General features: G+C 39.0%; 1 protein-coding gene across 3 annotated transcripts in view; it reads left to right on the top strand.

Annotated features, from left to right (window-relative positions):
• tasor2 (transcription activation suppressor family member 2) overlaps positions 1 to 11,486 on the top strand; it is a 31,505-nt gene extending 20,019 nt beyond the window's left edge. For all 3 annotated transcript variants that reach the window (XM_005929046.3, XM_014335745.2, XM_014335744.2), the window contains exons 17-22: positions 175 to 5,253; positions 7,197 to 7,319; positions 7,398 to 7,551; positions 7,648 to 7,753; positions 9,987 to 10,168; positions 10,372 to 11,486. In XM_005929046.3, coding sequence (XP_005929108.1) covers positions 175 to 5,253; positions 7,197 to 7,319; positions 7,398 to 7,551; positions 7,648 to 7,753; positions 9,987 to 10,168; positions 10,372 to 10,469 — 5,742 coding nt within the window. In that variant the 3' untranslated portion in view covers positions 10,470 to 11,486. The remainder of the gene's footprint in view (positions 1 to 174; positions 5,254 to 7,196; positions 7,320 to 7,397; positions 7,552 to 7,647; positions 7,754 to 9,986; positions 10,169 to 10,371) is intronic.
• The last annotated feature ends 1,161 nt before the right edge of the window (positions 11,487 to 12,647 follow it).

Genomic DNA, 12,647 nt, shown 5'->3' with positions numbered 1-12,647 from the left:
GGTATTACCGTGAACGGTATAATATGGCCCAGCCCTATCTGCTGTTTTGTATAAAATGTTTTGACATTAAATACAAACCACTCAGTCTGAAATGTTCAATTAACATATTGCATGAATTAAATTGATATTTTAGTGTGATTTGTTTATATTTTCTGTTAACTCTTTCTTTTTCAGCCTTCTGAAAACATGGTTCATTCCAAAATGATTGTGACTGACGTGAAAAATTTCATAAAGCCTCATGAAGCTAAGCAGACCAGTCCTCACAGTAAAACTATCTGCCTGGAGAAGATTGATTTTCCATCTATTAGAGGTGATGGAATAGCCATTCCTCTTCAAAAAGTGGCACAAAGTGCATCTGTCAAGGTCACCACTGCTGTGGCACAATTTGGAATTGGTCAAGTGTTACTTGGATGCGGTGAAGAGGGGAAAAATATGCAAGAGAGCACTAAAAATCTAGGAGCTAAAGAGATGGACTTGGTCAAACAAGGTGCAATGGATTCCTTTTCATTTGTGAAACCTGAAAAAGGAGACCTCAATATGGAAGTAGAAGGTGTGGTTCAGACAGATGAGCATGAAAAAAACAAATTGAAAAAACTGGCAATGTGTGAAAGGAAGGAACACCCAAGCCAAGAAGGTAATGCAGAGCCATCTCAAAAGGTTAGTCATGCAGGTGATGATTCTGGAAAGAAATCAGATATTATTGCCTGCAATGGAAATTGTGTAGAAAGTGAGAAGCTATTATCAAAGGAGGAGCATAAAGGAGTCTCACAAGAACATCGCGGACATTTTAAAGGGTTTCTGGCCTGTGACCTAAAGCATAAGGCTAAAGTGATGAAAGAATATGATCACTCTAAAGAAAATGGACTATATGAGAAAGAAAACTGCATGTCTGCTGGAAAGGATTTGACTGATCAGCCATTACCTGTAATGTGTAATGGTCCAGACTTGGTAAACAACAACTACATTACACGCAGTAATCATCAAGCAGAAATGAACGAGCAACCACCAGTAGTAAGCAACACCAACAATGTCTGCCATGGCTTACTTCCGATGCTTTGTGCAGATGGTATTGCACTGGCAGATGGCTATTTCATTTCAGAAAATAATTCTCACACTCCTTTGGGAATTAAATCCATATACAGGAAGCCTGCAACTAAGAAAATCCCCCCCAAAAAAAATTATTTGAGAGATGAGGCATTTCAATCAGCAGTATTACTTGTATCTGATGGAAGCTCGCCTATGCCTCTGGTAAAAGACAGTGTTGAAATGGAGAGCCAAAACAAAGAAATAACAGACTGCAACAATGTTCAAAGTAATAATGATCAAGAAGATCAGAAAATTAAGTCAACAGAGGAAGAGGTAAAGGATGACAAAGAGCAATTTCAGTGCCAGGTTCATTCACCGCTGTGTGAGGCTCCAAAAGCATCTGATGGACAAGTGGCATTTACTGAAGAAGCAGATTTCAGGACTAATAAAACAAATGAGGGTCTGAACAAAGGTTGCATTGCATTTGAAAGTCCTTTTACTGGAATGAACCCTTCAGAAAAGGTTATAGTACTCGTAAAGGATGACAGTGCAAGTCACAAAAACACATTTGGTCAAAGTAACAATGATCATGAAGATCAGAAAACTAAGTCAACAGAGGAAGAGGTAAAGGATGAGGAAGAGCAATTTCAACACCAGGTTCATTCACCTCTGTGTGAGGTTCCAAACACAAGTGAGGTAAAAGTGGCATTTACTGAAGAAACAGATTTCAGGACAGATGAAACAAATGAGGGATGGAACAAAAGTTGCATCTCAGATGAAAGTCCTTTTACTGAAATAGATCATTTAGAAAAGGTAGGGCCAGTGGATGACAACTTACAAAAAACATTTGAACCCCAGCCTCATTCACCCCAGTGTAAGTTTCCAAAACGATGTGAGACAGAAGTGGCATTTACTAAGGAAGAAAGCCTCAGAGAAGAAGAATTCATAACAAACAAAGAAAATGAGGGATTGGGTAAAGTTTGCACTGGAATTAAAAATTATTTTATTGGAATACATGCGTCAGAAAAGGTTGGAGTACAGGTTAATGATGACAGTGCAATAAGCAAAATAACATTTGGTCAAAGTAACAGGGATTGTGAAGACCAGGAAACGATGTCAACAGAGGACGTAGTAAAGAATGACAAAGAGCAGTTTCAGCACCAGCCTCATTTACCCAAATGTGAGTCTCCAAAATTATGTGAGGCACAAGTGGCATTTACTGAAGAAGCAGATTTTAGGACTAATGAAACAAATGAGGAACTAGACAAAAGTTCCATTGCTATTGATATTCCTTTTACTGGAAGAGACCCTTCAGAAAGGGTAACAGTACAAGTAAAGGATGACAGTGCAATTCACAAAAACACATTTGGTCAAAGTAACAATGATCATGAAGATCAGGAAACTGTGTCAACAGAGGAGGTTAAGGATCTCAAACAACAATTTCAACACGAGGTTCATTCACCTCCTTGTGAGGTTCGAAAAATATGTGAGGCACAAGTGGCATCTACTAAGGAAACAGACCTCAGAACAAATGAGGGATTGACCAAAAGTTGCACTGGGGTTGAAATTCCTTTTATTGGACTAGATAGATCAGAAGAACTTATAGTACAGGTAAAGGATAACACAGCAACATTTCAACGCCAACTCCGGTGGAAGATTCCAAAAATGTGTGAGGCAAACATGGCATTTGCAGAAAAAACAGATGTTGGAAGAGACAAAAAAAATGATAGACTGGACAAACGTTGCACTGAGGATGAAATTCCTTGTATTGGAATGGATGCCTCAGGAAAGGATGCAGTACTGGCGAAAGTTGATAATGCAACTGGCAAAGAACAATTTCAATGCCAGCCTCAGTCACTTCTGTCTGAAGTTCCAAAAATATTTGAGGCACAAGTTACATTCACTAAAGAAATGGATCTCAGAGCAGAGTGCAAAACAAATCAGGGATTGGATAAAAATTGCAGTGGTGTTGAAATTCCTCTCATTGGAATAGATTCCTCAGAAAAGATTAGTGTACATCTACATGGCTCACACCCCCAAGGCAAGTCTGGAGAAGTGGTACAAGGCCAGGAAGAAATTCCATTCATCAGTGACTCTAGCTACTCTAAAGCTGCACTGACCAGTGAGATATGTAGTACATCTCAAGCATGTAGTCAAAAAGAAGAACCTTGCAAAATGTTACTTCTTGATATAAATGAAAGTTACGGGCCAGTAGACTTGGGTATGGAGTCAGATGACCGATGCCCTACTCCAACTATAGATGAAAAACCATATGGGTACCCATCTTGTTCTAGCCCAGGCAAAAGCAATTCTGCATTAAGTAGTAGTATAACTGGCAAAAACTTGAATCGTAAATGCCTCAACACAAGCTCAGCACCTGTAAATGGTGAGCTGCCTTGTGAGAAAAAACTTTGTCACAGTTCCATTGTTAAGACTGATTCCAGCCTTCACCAGATTCTCCATCCTGATCTTGAAGCAAGGACTCTAAGAGTTCTACAAAGTATAGACAAGTTCCTGTCCAAATCAAACCACATTGACAAGTCCTGTCAGATCGAAACACCTAAAATGAAAGAGTCTGTTGCTCAATCCCCTGAACCTAGTAGCAAATGTACCCCAAGTTCTTTAGCCTTTGACCAACCTACAGTTGACTTTAAGGATAAGAAAATGGGCAATGAAAAGTCAGCTCTTGTGTCATCTTCTACCTCACAGGATCTGCACATAGAATCATCAGATAACTTACTTGTATCACCTTTTAAAAGTAAATTGGAAGAAGTGCTTGGTGTCAAGTTGAATATAAAGAAAACTGACTCTGTTCCTCAGGAATATTTTGAAAGAGTCGGTATACAAGAAACCTTGATAGGGCAGGATGGCCAGTTCCCTAGAAATTGTCCATCCGAGTTGTTCCAAGTCATTAAACCAAGTTTAGACCAAGAGAGACCTAAACCAACACTGCAGTCGAATGTAAATCAGGAATCCCGTGCATACAATCATCGTCCTGTCTTGGCTGTCAAACCATCGAAGAATGATGAATGTCAAGCAGATTACTTCTTAGTAGATACACAAATTGAAAATTCTCTCAAAAACAACCCACCTAAAACCCCTAGACTGGAATATAGCAAGCCAACATCTGTGCTCTCAGAAAAGAGGACAAATGCAAAATCTAAAGGATGTTCTGAAAGACTAAATGATAACCAGGAGGCCAGTCAACTTTCCTTCAAAACTACTTGGCTTCCAGTTGTTGGTAATAGTAGATCAAATTCATTTCCCTCATATCAGTACCAGAGAAAGGATATTTCAAAATTCGACATGAATCTGTCATCGCCACCACCTATGGAGTCTTTGGAATCTGCAAAAAGTTCCTCAAAACGTGTTGATGAAATTCAAGGTTTCTTAACAAATGGTTTAGCTCAGAAAGTTGAGCAAACTGTTAGAAAAAATATTGAGATGAATCTCAAAGACCCCTCCAGTGCAGCAGCTTCATTTATAGATCAAATAAATAGTGACAACATAGATAAAAGTCTGGTCTTGGGGCCTCAAAGCTCACTTGTATGCACAGTCTATAACAATAGTCAGAAGAGATCTTATTCGTTTCTGGAACAAGTTTCTCGGAGGTGCATTCAAGATGATCTCACTCAGGCGTCAGTTGAACAAGAATCCCTCATTTTCTCAGAACAAATGAAACAGGCTTTGAAAAAGAGTGAGAGGAGACCCACCCACCAAGAAGACAGTCATGACAAAATGAGGCTGTCTTGCACTAGTCCTTTGACTATCAACTTCTCTAATCTAGACGAGCAAGAGGATTCACTGGATCACTTGGGAACCTCTCTTATTGGACAAAAAATTAAGGTAGACCTGTCCAACAGGAAGGATGCAACTGACAAAAATGAAGAAAAGATGATTTGTCCTGGAGAACTTTCTGAAGGCAAAGATAACATTGTGGAACATGACTGGGTTTCTGATGTGACTGTGGAATGTGCCAGACTGTATGAAGCAAAAATGCAAGATGTTTGTGCTTTCAAAAAAGTCTCAGCTAAAGCCAAACACTTCCGAAGGAGTTGCACTAAGACTGAACCAAGTAACCATTTTGACTTCTGTGAACAAATGAAGAAAGAAATGGATAAAACGTTCCGGACTAATCTAAATTCAGTTGTGAAGAAGTCCTGTAGAACAAAGTATAGGTTCTACATGCTAGCAACGTCAGAAGATGTCTTCTTTGAACAAACCAAGGTAAAACACTTTCTTTTTTTTTTAAATAGTGTTCTCAGCCATATAATGTTTATAAGCTATATCTCAGACATGTCTGATCAAATTCAATTACACAAGATGCTTGTATATGAAAGGTACAAGAAAAAAGTTAGTCATTGGTCAGAAATAGATATTGAATACAATAGTCAAGACAGATGTTGGTGTAAAGTACTGGGCCTACTCCCTCAGTATAATCAGTTTATATGATTTCCATTAGTATGTTCAGTGTTTTTCACATATTTCCTTCAGACTATGGCTGAATACCACCCTAACCCATTTAAACTAAACAGAACCACCAAAAGGATTGTTTTGAACCTGGCTTGGAACAGTAGCAGCAATGGCAAAGAAATCCTCTCTTACAGAACTTTTTTTGTAAATATATTTTATTAGTATTGGAAATAATTTGGAGTCATTCATTACAGATTATAATGGTCAAACATATTTTAGAACCCATTAAGACGTCGGTCACAGAGGCTTACAGACCACTTGGGGGATGACTTATAAAGCCTTGTCACGGGGGGGGGGGTGACTATTCCCTGACTGGTTTTAAGTGGTTGCTGGCTGTTGCTCTGAAATTGATTGCTAAACCCCAGTGGGATTTACTTACCTGGATGATTGAGCATGCATCAAGACATCTGAACCAAAACCACTTGCAAATGCTTCTGGTGTAGCAGGTTGCCTGTGGTATGTGTGGAACTTGCTAAACGGTTGTGAAACTGTGAAGTGTGAAGCAAACAGACAACAGAAACAGGTTGCCTTCAAAGTAAAAGTTGGGCCTTTTGAAATGTCTTGGGTTTTAGCATTAAGGTTTCCTGTTTGTGTCAGACTTTTTCAAGTTTTAGTACTTCTCAGTGGTTAGTTAGCAAATGTTTGCTGACAAGTCAACATCTTCCGTGAAGACTTCAGGCAACTTTGGCATTCTGCTAACAGCCAAATCAGTCACAAGAGTTTGAGAGTTTCTGGTGTAGCACTGTATGTCTTTTGCAAGAAATTTAGCCTAGCAACAGCTGTAACCACTCACCAACCTATCAGGGAATAAACATAGTGACCGGAGGCAGATATCTTCTCTTCACCGTATCTTCCTCTCTCTCATTCAGCATCTACACTGATCCACCCCAGTATACAGCCCCTTACCTATTCTGGACTGAAACCCATCCAATTTGGATTTTGCTCTTTATTTGCTAGGATTTGTTTTCACAGACTCTGGACTCAGTTCAGCTAAGGTTTTCCCCATTGCACCAACATCAAACTGCCGGCCTCTCAAACATTCATTATGCATGCACTCTGCTCCACTCTGCCTAATATCTCATCACTGTTTTACCCTACCTTGTCTTTAATCTAACTATAGTCCCCATAGTACTCCCCATAGTACTCATATAGTACTCATCTAGCCATCTCATGTAGCTGTCTCTGATTTATGAAACGCATGCCTTCATATCAAAAAGTATGTACCCTCCATACAGTGATTGTTGACTGCAGCATATTACATTGTTTTCTTTGAACATCAACATTGTGTTGATTGGGTAAATAACTATTGATGGTTCCAGGTATGAATGGTGGTAATTTTTTTTCTTTAAATCCCCAAATTTATTATATGAGGAATAAGTCAATTTAGAAAAAGTAATGAAATAAGAGATTGTGGGGTTTGTAACTGAGTTACATGATTTTAAAATGCCAAATGGTTCAAAATGAACACTCTGGTGGTTCTAGTGCATAAGGTAAGGGTCAGATTCAAATGTAACAAAATATCTATACAACTTAAAATGAATTGTTGTTTATTTCTCACAAGCTTGTGCTTATAGCAGCCATTATTGAGGTGTGACAGTAAAGGATCTAAGCTGTTTTTCATAACCCTTGTACATATAAAATATAAACTTGCCATATATTTTATAACTTCTCACTGAGTAATAATTTTATTTCAATAGGCACAGTTAGAGGCAGAGGGCCACACTCCTGTACAGCCATCTGAATTCTTCCCTGGTGATGATTGTTCTTCATCTTTGATCATCATCCTCAAGAATGAAGACATTGCTGAGCATATTTGTGAGGTAATGGTTCTATTGGTGTAAAAAATCACAACAAAACTTAAATAAAAGTTATTAAAGACTCAACTTTCTGCTTTTCAGGTCCCACACTTGCTTGAGCTGAAGAAGTCACGGCATGTGCAGTTTGCTGGAATTGATGAACCAGATGATGTTTTGAATCTCACACATCAGGAACTCTTCATGCAGGGTGGTTTTATAATGTTTGACAGAACAGCGCTGGATGCTCTCAGCCTTTGTATGTGCACTTTTATTGGGCACTAGTTTTCTGTGTTTGGAGTATTTTCATTATTATTAATTTGACTAATTGCTTGAACCTTGAATGAATTTGTAGGTAACATGAAAAAGGTGTCTGAAATCTTGCTAGAGCTAAGCAAAATGGGAAAATGGAAATGGATGTTGCATTACAGAGACAGCCGTCGATTAAAGGAAAATGCAAGGTAAGGACCAGCCCACAAAGAATAACTAAATAAAACTTCCCAGTTTGGTATATCTCAGTTGCACAAGATGAATTTCTTTCTTTTTCACTCTTTGTTTAAAATTTAAGATATTATTTATTTATATAGTCCTTCTAAAAAAAGATAAAATGCAATAATGCACCACAAAATGGCATAAAACATGAAATTAATGAAGAAACATGAGAACAAACAAAAATGGGCACATAGAAGTAGTACTAGTAATATAACACAAACCAGTGAACTAATAGAATTACGGACTCTACCAGAGACCTGGGTGCTTGAGGGTTCTGCACAGTATCTTTGCTATTCCTAGGACTGTACTCTTCTGGACAGAGATCCTGGGTGTTGTTCCTGGAATCTGCTGGAGCAACTTCCCCAGCTTGGGGTTCAATGCACTGAGTTCTCGAATTATTACTGGGACCACTGTTGTGTTCACCTTCTACATCAGGGGTCCGCAACTAAAATAGCAGGAGGTCTACTACAATGGTTTTTGATCATTGGTCAATGGGCTTTGATCATCCAGCAGGGCAAAATGATCAATAAACTGACCTCACAACCCATTTTTCAGTCAGTGGGCTAGTTTCAGTCATTATGCAAAGTACTGTTCATAAGGTTGGGAAAACCTGCAATCACCTGAGACAGAAGAAGTCACTTGGATAAATAAAAACACTGTGTCCAGATAAACAGAATCAACTTTTTGGTACAACATTAAGGTGTAACCACCAAAAAAAAAAACCCTCAATATTCAGGAAAATTAAGAACTGCTTTAAACTGTGCAGTAAATATGTTTCACAAACTCAACACAATGCAACTTAAAAAAGACTGGAAGTCAAACAGGCTCTTAACTAGGTCAATCTCAACCACCCTAGGGGGCATGTTCCACTTTGACCTTTTTGATACTTGGCACAGATATTCCTGTATACTATGCCGACCACTTGGTCCCATGTATGCCCTACCTGCTAGCATCTTGCACCTTGCTGTTATGTGCTGGATTTTCTGAAGGGAGTCTTTATACAGCTTGCACATGGGGTTTTACCTGGTGTGGTAGACACCAGCCTCTATGGATCTCTATGAGCTTGTTCCAGTGCTGCCACGATTAGTTACTCTGTGCTGTTACTTCTATCTGCTGTTAATACATACATGCAGGGGCCTGTCCTTCCATTATGGTTCTTCTCCTGGCTCCTCTTCTTTCTCAGGTTTGTGCTGCCTGAGGTATTCAACAAGCACACAATTACTTGTGGCTATCTTCCTGATGTACTCATGGATGTTTGTTGTCTCATCCTGGACAGTGGTTCTGACACTCTCTAGCCCTTGGCCTCCTTCCTTTCATTTAGTGTACAGTCTCATTGTGCAACTCTCAATTCATGGTAAGGAGCTTTCTTGTATTGATTCCAGTGACTTCTATTGCCTCCTTTTGCCAGCTTATTATCCCCGCAGGGTATTTGATCACCGGCAGGGCATAGGTGTTAATTGCCTGGCTCTTGTTCATCCCATTCAGCTGACTCCTCAGGACTTGCCTTACTCTCTGCAGTATTTGGTGGTTTGAGCCTTCCTAGCAGCCTCTTTGTGGTTCCCATTAGCCTCGATGATCTCTGTCTGGCCAATGTTTTGTCTCATCTAGATGTTCAATACGCTGGTGTTGATTGTCACTTGATCTGTGAAATTCTAATGTTACCTTGGCCAGTAGTCCATTTCTCGCCAGCATCCTGGGTCCCCAATGCTGGTGCATCGGCTCCCCTGGATGCAGTAGCTTCAACGTGTGACATTGATCGGTTTGGATCCATATGGTTTCATGCCTCATTTCTCCAGTCGCCTGGTTGTGGTCGCTTCAGCAGGCGACTACCCTCCTTTTTTTGCACCCAGGCTTGGGACCGTCCTTGGCGGACTTAGATGCACTAGTTTGCCACAGCCAGTAACAGTTCAAGTTTATGAGTTACTGAGCTTACTATATTCCACAGAGCGCTACAGTCGTGAGCCATGCCAGTTGTTTTGATGGCATGCAAAGGGCCAACAACATATTTGGTTGGGATGCAGAATGAAACTGTGCTTTTCAATTTATTTATTTATTTATTTTTAAATACAAGGAAACTGAGACCATATTTCATCAGACAGAATTTGCTCATTTGTATTTTTTTTTTCCTCAGCCATTTGCAACATCTGTTTTCATTTGGAGTCTTAACTTCCTGAACATCAAATTTGTTCCTCTCAAATCCAGGTTGAGTGCAGAGTCAAAGGAAAAGAAACACTTTCTGTACTGGGGCCAGGAGGCTGGAATCCTGGAGGTTTTGCCTTACCATGACTGTGACCAGATGTCAAAAGATCAGCCTGATTATCTCACATGTTTGGTCCGCCAGCAGGTTCAGAAAATATCATCTCGCTTCCTTGTTTTTATAACTGGTGAGACATGAATATACTAATACTTATGTTCACTGTGACATTCACCGAGTGCTGTTGCATTATATGCTTGTTTTGAAGTTGTATTCCGGAGGATTTTATAAATATAGTATTCATTAAGATGCTAAAATGGCCTCAAAAAATGTCCAGGTTAAATGGACAGAAGTCCATTTGTAAAGGAATAACGTAGTGTTCTCTTTTTACAGATACAGCAACAGACGGCGCCTTTGAGAGTAATGGGATCTTGGCAATGACTACGGAGTCTTTCTTAACAAAGCCTTTAAGTGAAATGTTTACAGTGTGACCTAAAAAAAAGTTAGCTGGACGAACTGATGTTTTGCCCATTAAAGGATGTACTCATAAACTCACTCAATGTGAAGAGAACCCAGTAATACACCAGTAATTGCTATTTTACGTGTATTACATTGTTATTCTTCAGTCCCACCAGTTTTTTTTCTTCTTTGTTTTTGTATGCAACAATAATTATTGATTATTTTTTTCCCACATTGTTCAAATGTAAACCTAGTTCTCATTCAGTTTATGGATAGAGGTGGCAGTATTGCCAGTATACCAGCAGCTGTGCTGTGTGTTGATTTTGTATCATATTTTTTATTGTAAAGTGTATTGTAAACCTGGTTAACAAGTGAGTTTTACATTGTGAATATTTTATCTTTTTCCTCACACTTCTGGCCTTATACATTTGCAGCACAATCAGCATAGTGTTTGTTTGTTGGGAGTATAACAGTTTGTTGATGGCTTCAGCAAAAAAGTTGACCAGCTGTTGTTATGCTCTGGGGCTTCAGATGAAGCTAAATTAGGCTGTTTTCAAGTGCTATGTTACATATTTATAGTATACACATGTACAGCAGTTTAATGTTATTAGTTAATGCTAAGTAAATTATCTTTAGTTTTGGTTGTATTCTGTACAGCAAACTGACTGAAAATAAAGAGATTTCATCCACAAATCAACTAACATAGTTGATGGTCCTGAGTACCTACGCTACATTAATGTGTTTCTCACAGCAATAAGACCCTCGGCACTGTGCTCATGTTGAGGAAGAGTTTGGCCTCTATTTCCCTGTAAACAGAGTCATCTCAAATGAGCAAATGCACTGTCTGTACTAAACATGAATAAAAAATATTTAGTTTTCTAATGAAAATCAACCATTGAACGAAGTGCTTTAAAATGTTGGTTTCCCATCTCCACCTTATCATTTCAAACTGTTCCATACATAGTGCAAGTTCTTCTATTGTGGATTTTCTACTGCCTTGTTTTCTGTTCAGCCTTGTTCCCAAAAATTAAAACTGACATGAGAGAAAACTGGAAGGTTTGAGTTTATTAATATGTTCTTGATTTGGGAATGTAAGAGTACATGGATGGAGGTATGACTGTTAAACTGAGAGAGGGCCAAACCTAAGGGAAGGGTCTTAAAACAGACAGTAGTGACGGTTGAGGTTGAGTGGTTTCAACAATTTGAAACCCGAGGTTTCAAATTGTTGAATTAAGCGGATGTTGAACAGATCAATCAAAGACTGCACATTTGGTGAAGCAACAACATCAAATTTGTTGAAATATGATTAATTTGCTTGGCTGCTTATCCAGGTGGAGTTCCACAGGCACTGGAGCCTGTTCCAGCCTGAAATATATCAAAACAATCCACCCATTTTCTCTGTTCTCTCCAGCCTTTCCCAGCTGTTAAAAGGCAAATGGTGCTTTGTCCTATGATGAAACCAGGTGCATGGTATTGGCATGGCAGACCCTCCGCCAAATTAACTACTACTCAACAGGTCTCCCAGCAGGGTGGAAACTGGGAAGCCTGACCTGTCTGGATCACCTTTTTGTAGGAAAACACAATGCGCAAGAGTAAATATAATTATATAATGATAACAGCATGATCATATGCAGTGAAAGGACTCATAATTATAGATGCGAAACAGAATGTATTAAAGTTCTGGAAAGTTGGTCTCCCTTCATATCCCTCATAGTGTCTTAGACTAAAAACTTTTCAAAAGATAACTTTACACAGTGTGTAAGAGGTTATTTTTTTACTGCTGCTACTCAATGAGAGAATATTATTTTTCAAAGTTATGTTGTAACCAGATGATTGCATGCTCTTAGGTCAGTTATTGAGCAGTTGAATTTTGTGCTTTAATGTTGTTATGGGAAGCCAAGCTCCCTAAAGCATAATTAAGGAGAACAGTGGCCTGTCAACAATTAACATTATTCAGTCTTGCAGAACTTATAGCCAGTTTTCAAATGATTTCTATTGGTACAGAACATTTGGGATTGACAAGCGATTAACCAGGCCATAAACACAACAGGAAGGTGTTCACAGTAACAAGTCCCAGAGCTGGTTTCCTGTAGCCTTCTTTATCCCCAGAAGTATTTTTCCCCTTATTTTTTCTTTTGCAAACAGAGAAGGCCCTCTGCTGGCTATTTAAAAAAATGAGCTGGGTTTAAGGGACTACTGCATTTGCTTCA

Source organism: Haplochromis burtoni, unplaced genomic scaffold, assembly GCF_018398535.1.
Source record: "Haplochromis burtoni strain Fernald_Lab_line unplaced genomic scaffold, NCSU_Asbu1 Contig_77, whole genome shotgun sequence".
NCBI classification, from domain to species: domain Eukaryota; kingdom Metazoa; phylum Chordata; class Actinopteri; order Cichliformes; family Cichlidae; genus Haplochromis; species Haplochromis burtoni.
Note: the sequence above shows the minus strand (reverse complement) of the source record. Positions and strands in the feature narration are given on the sequence as shown.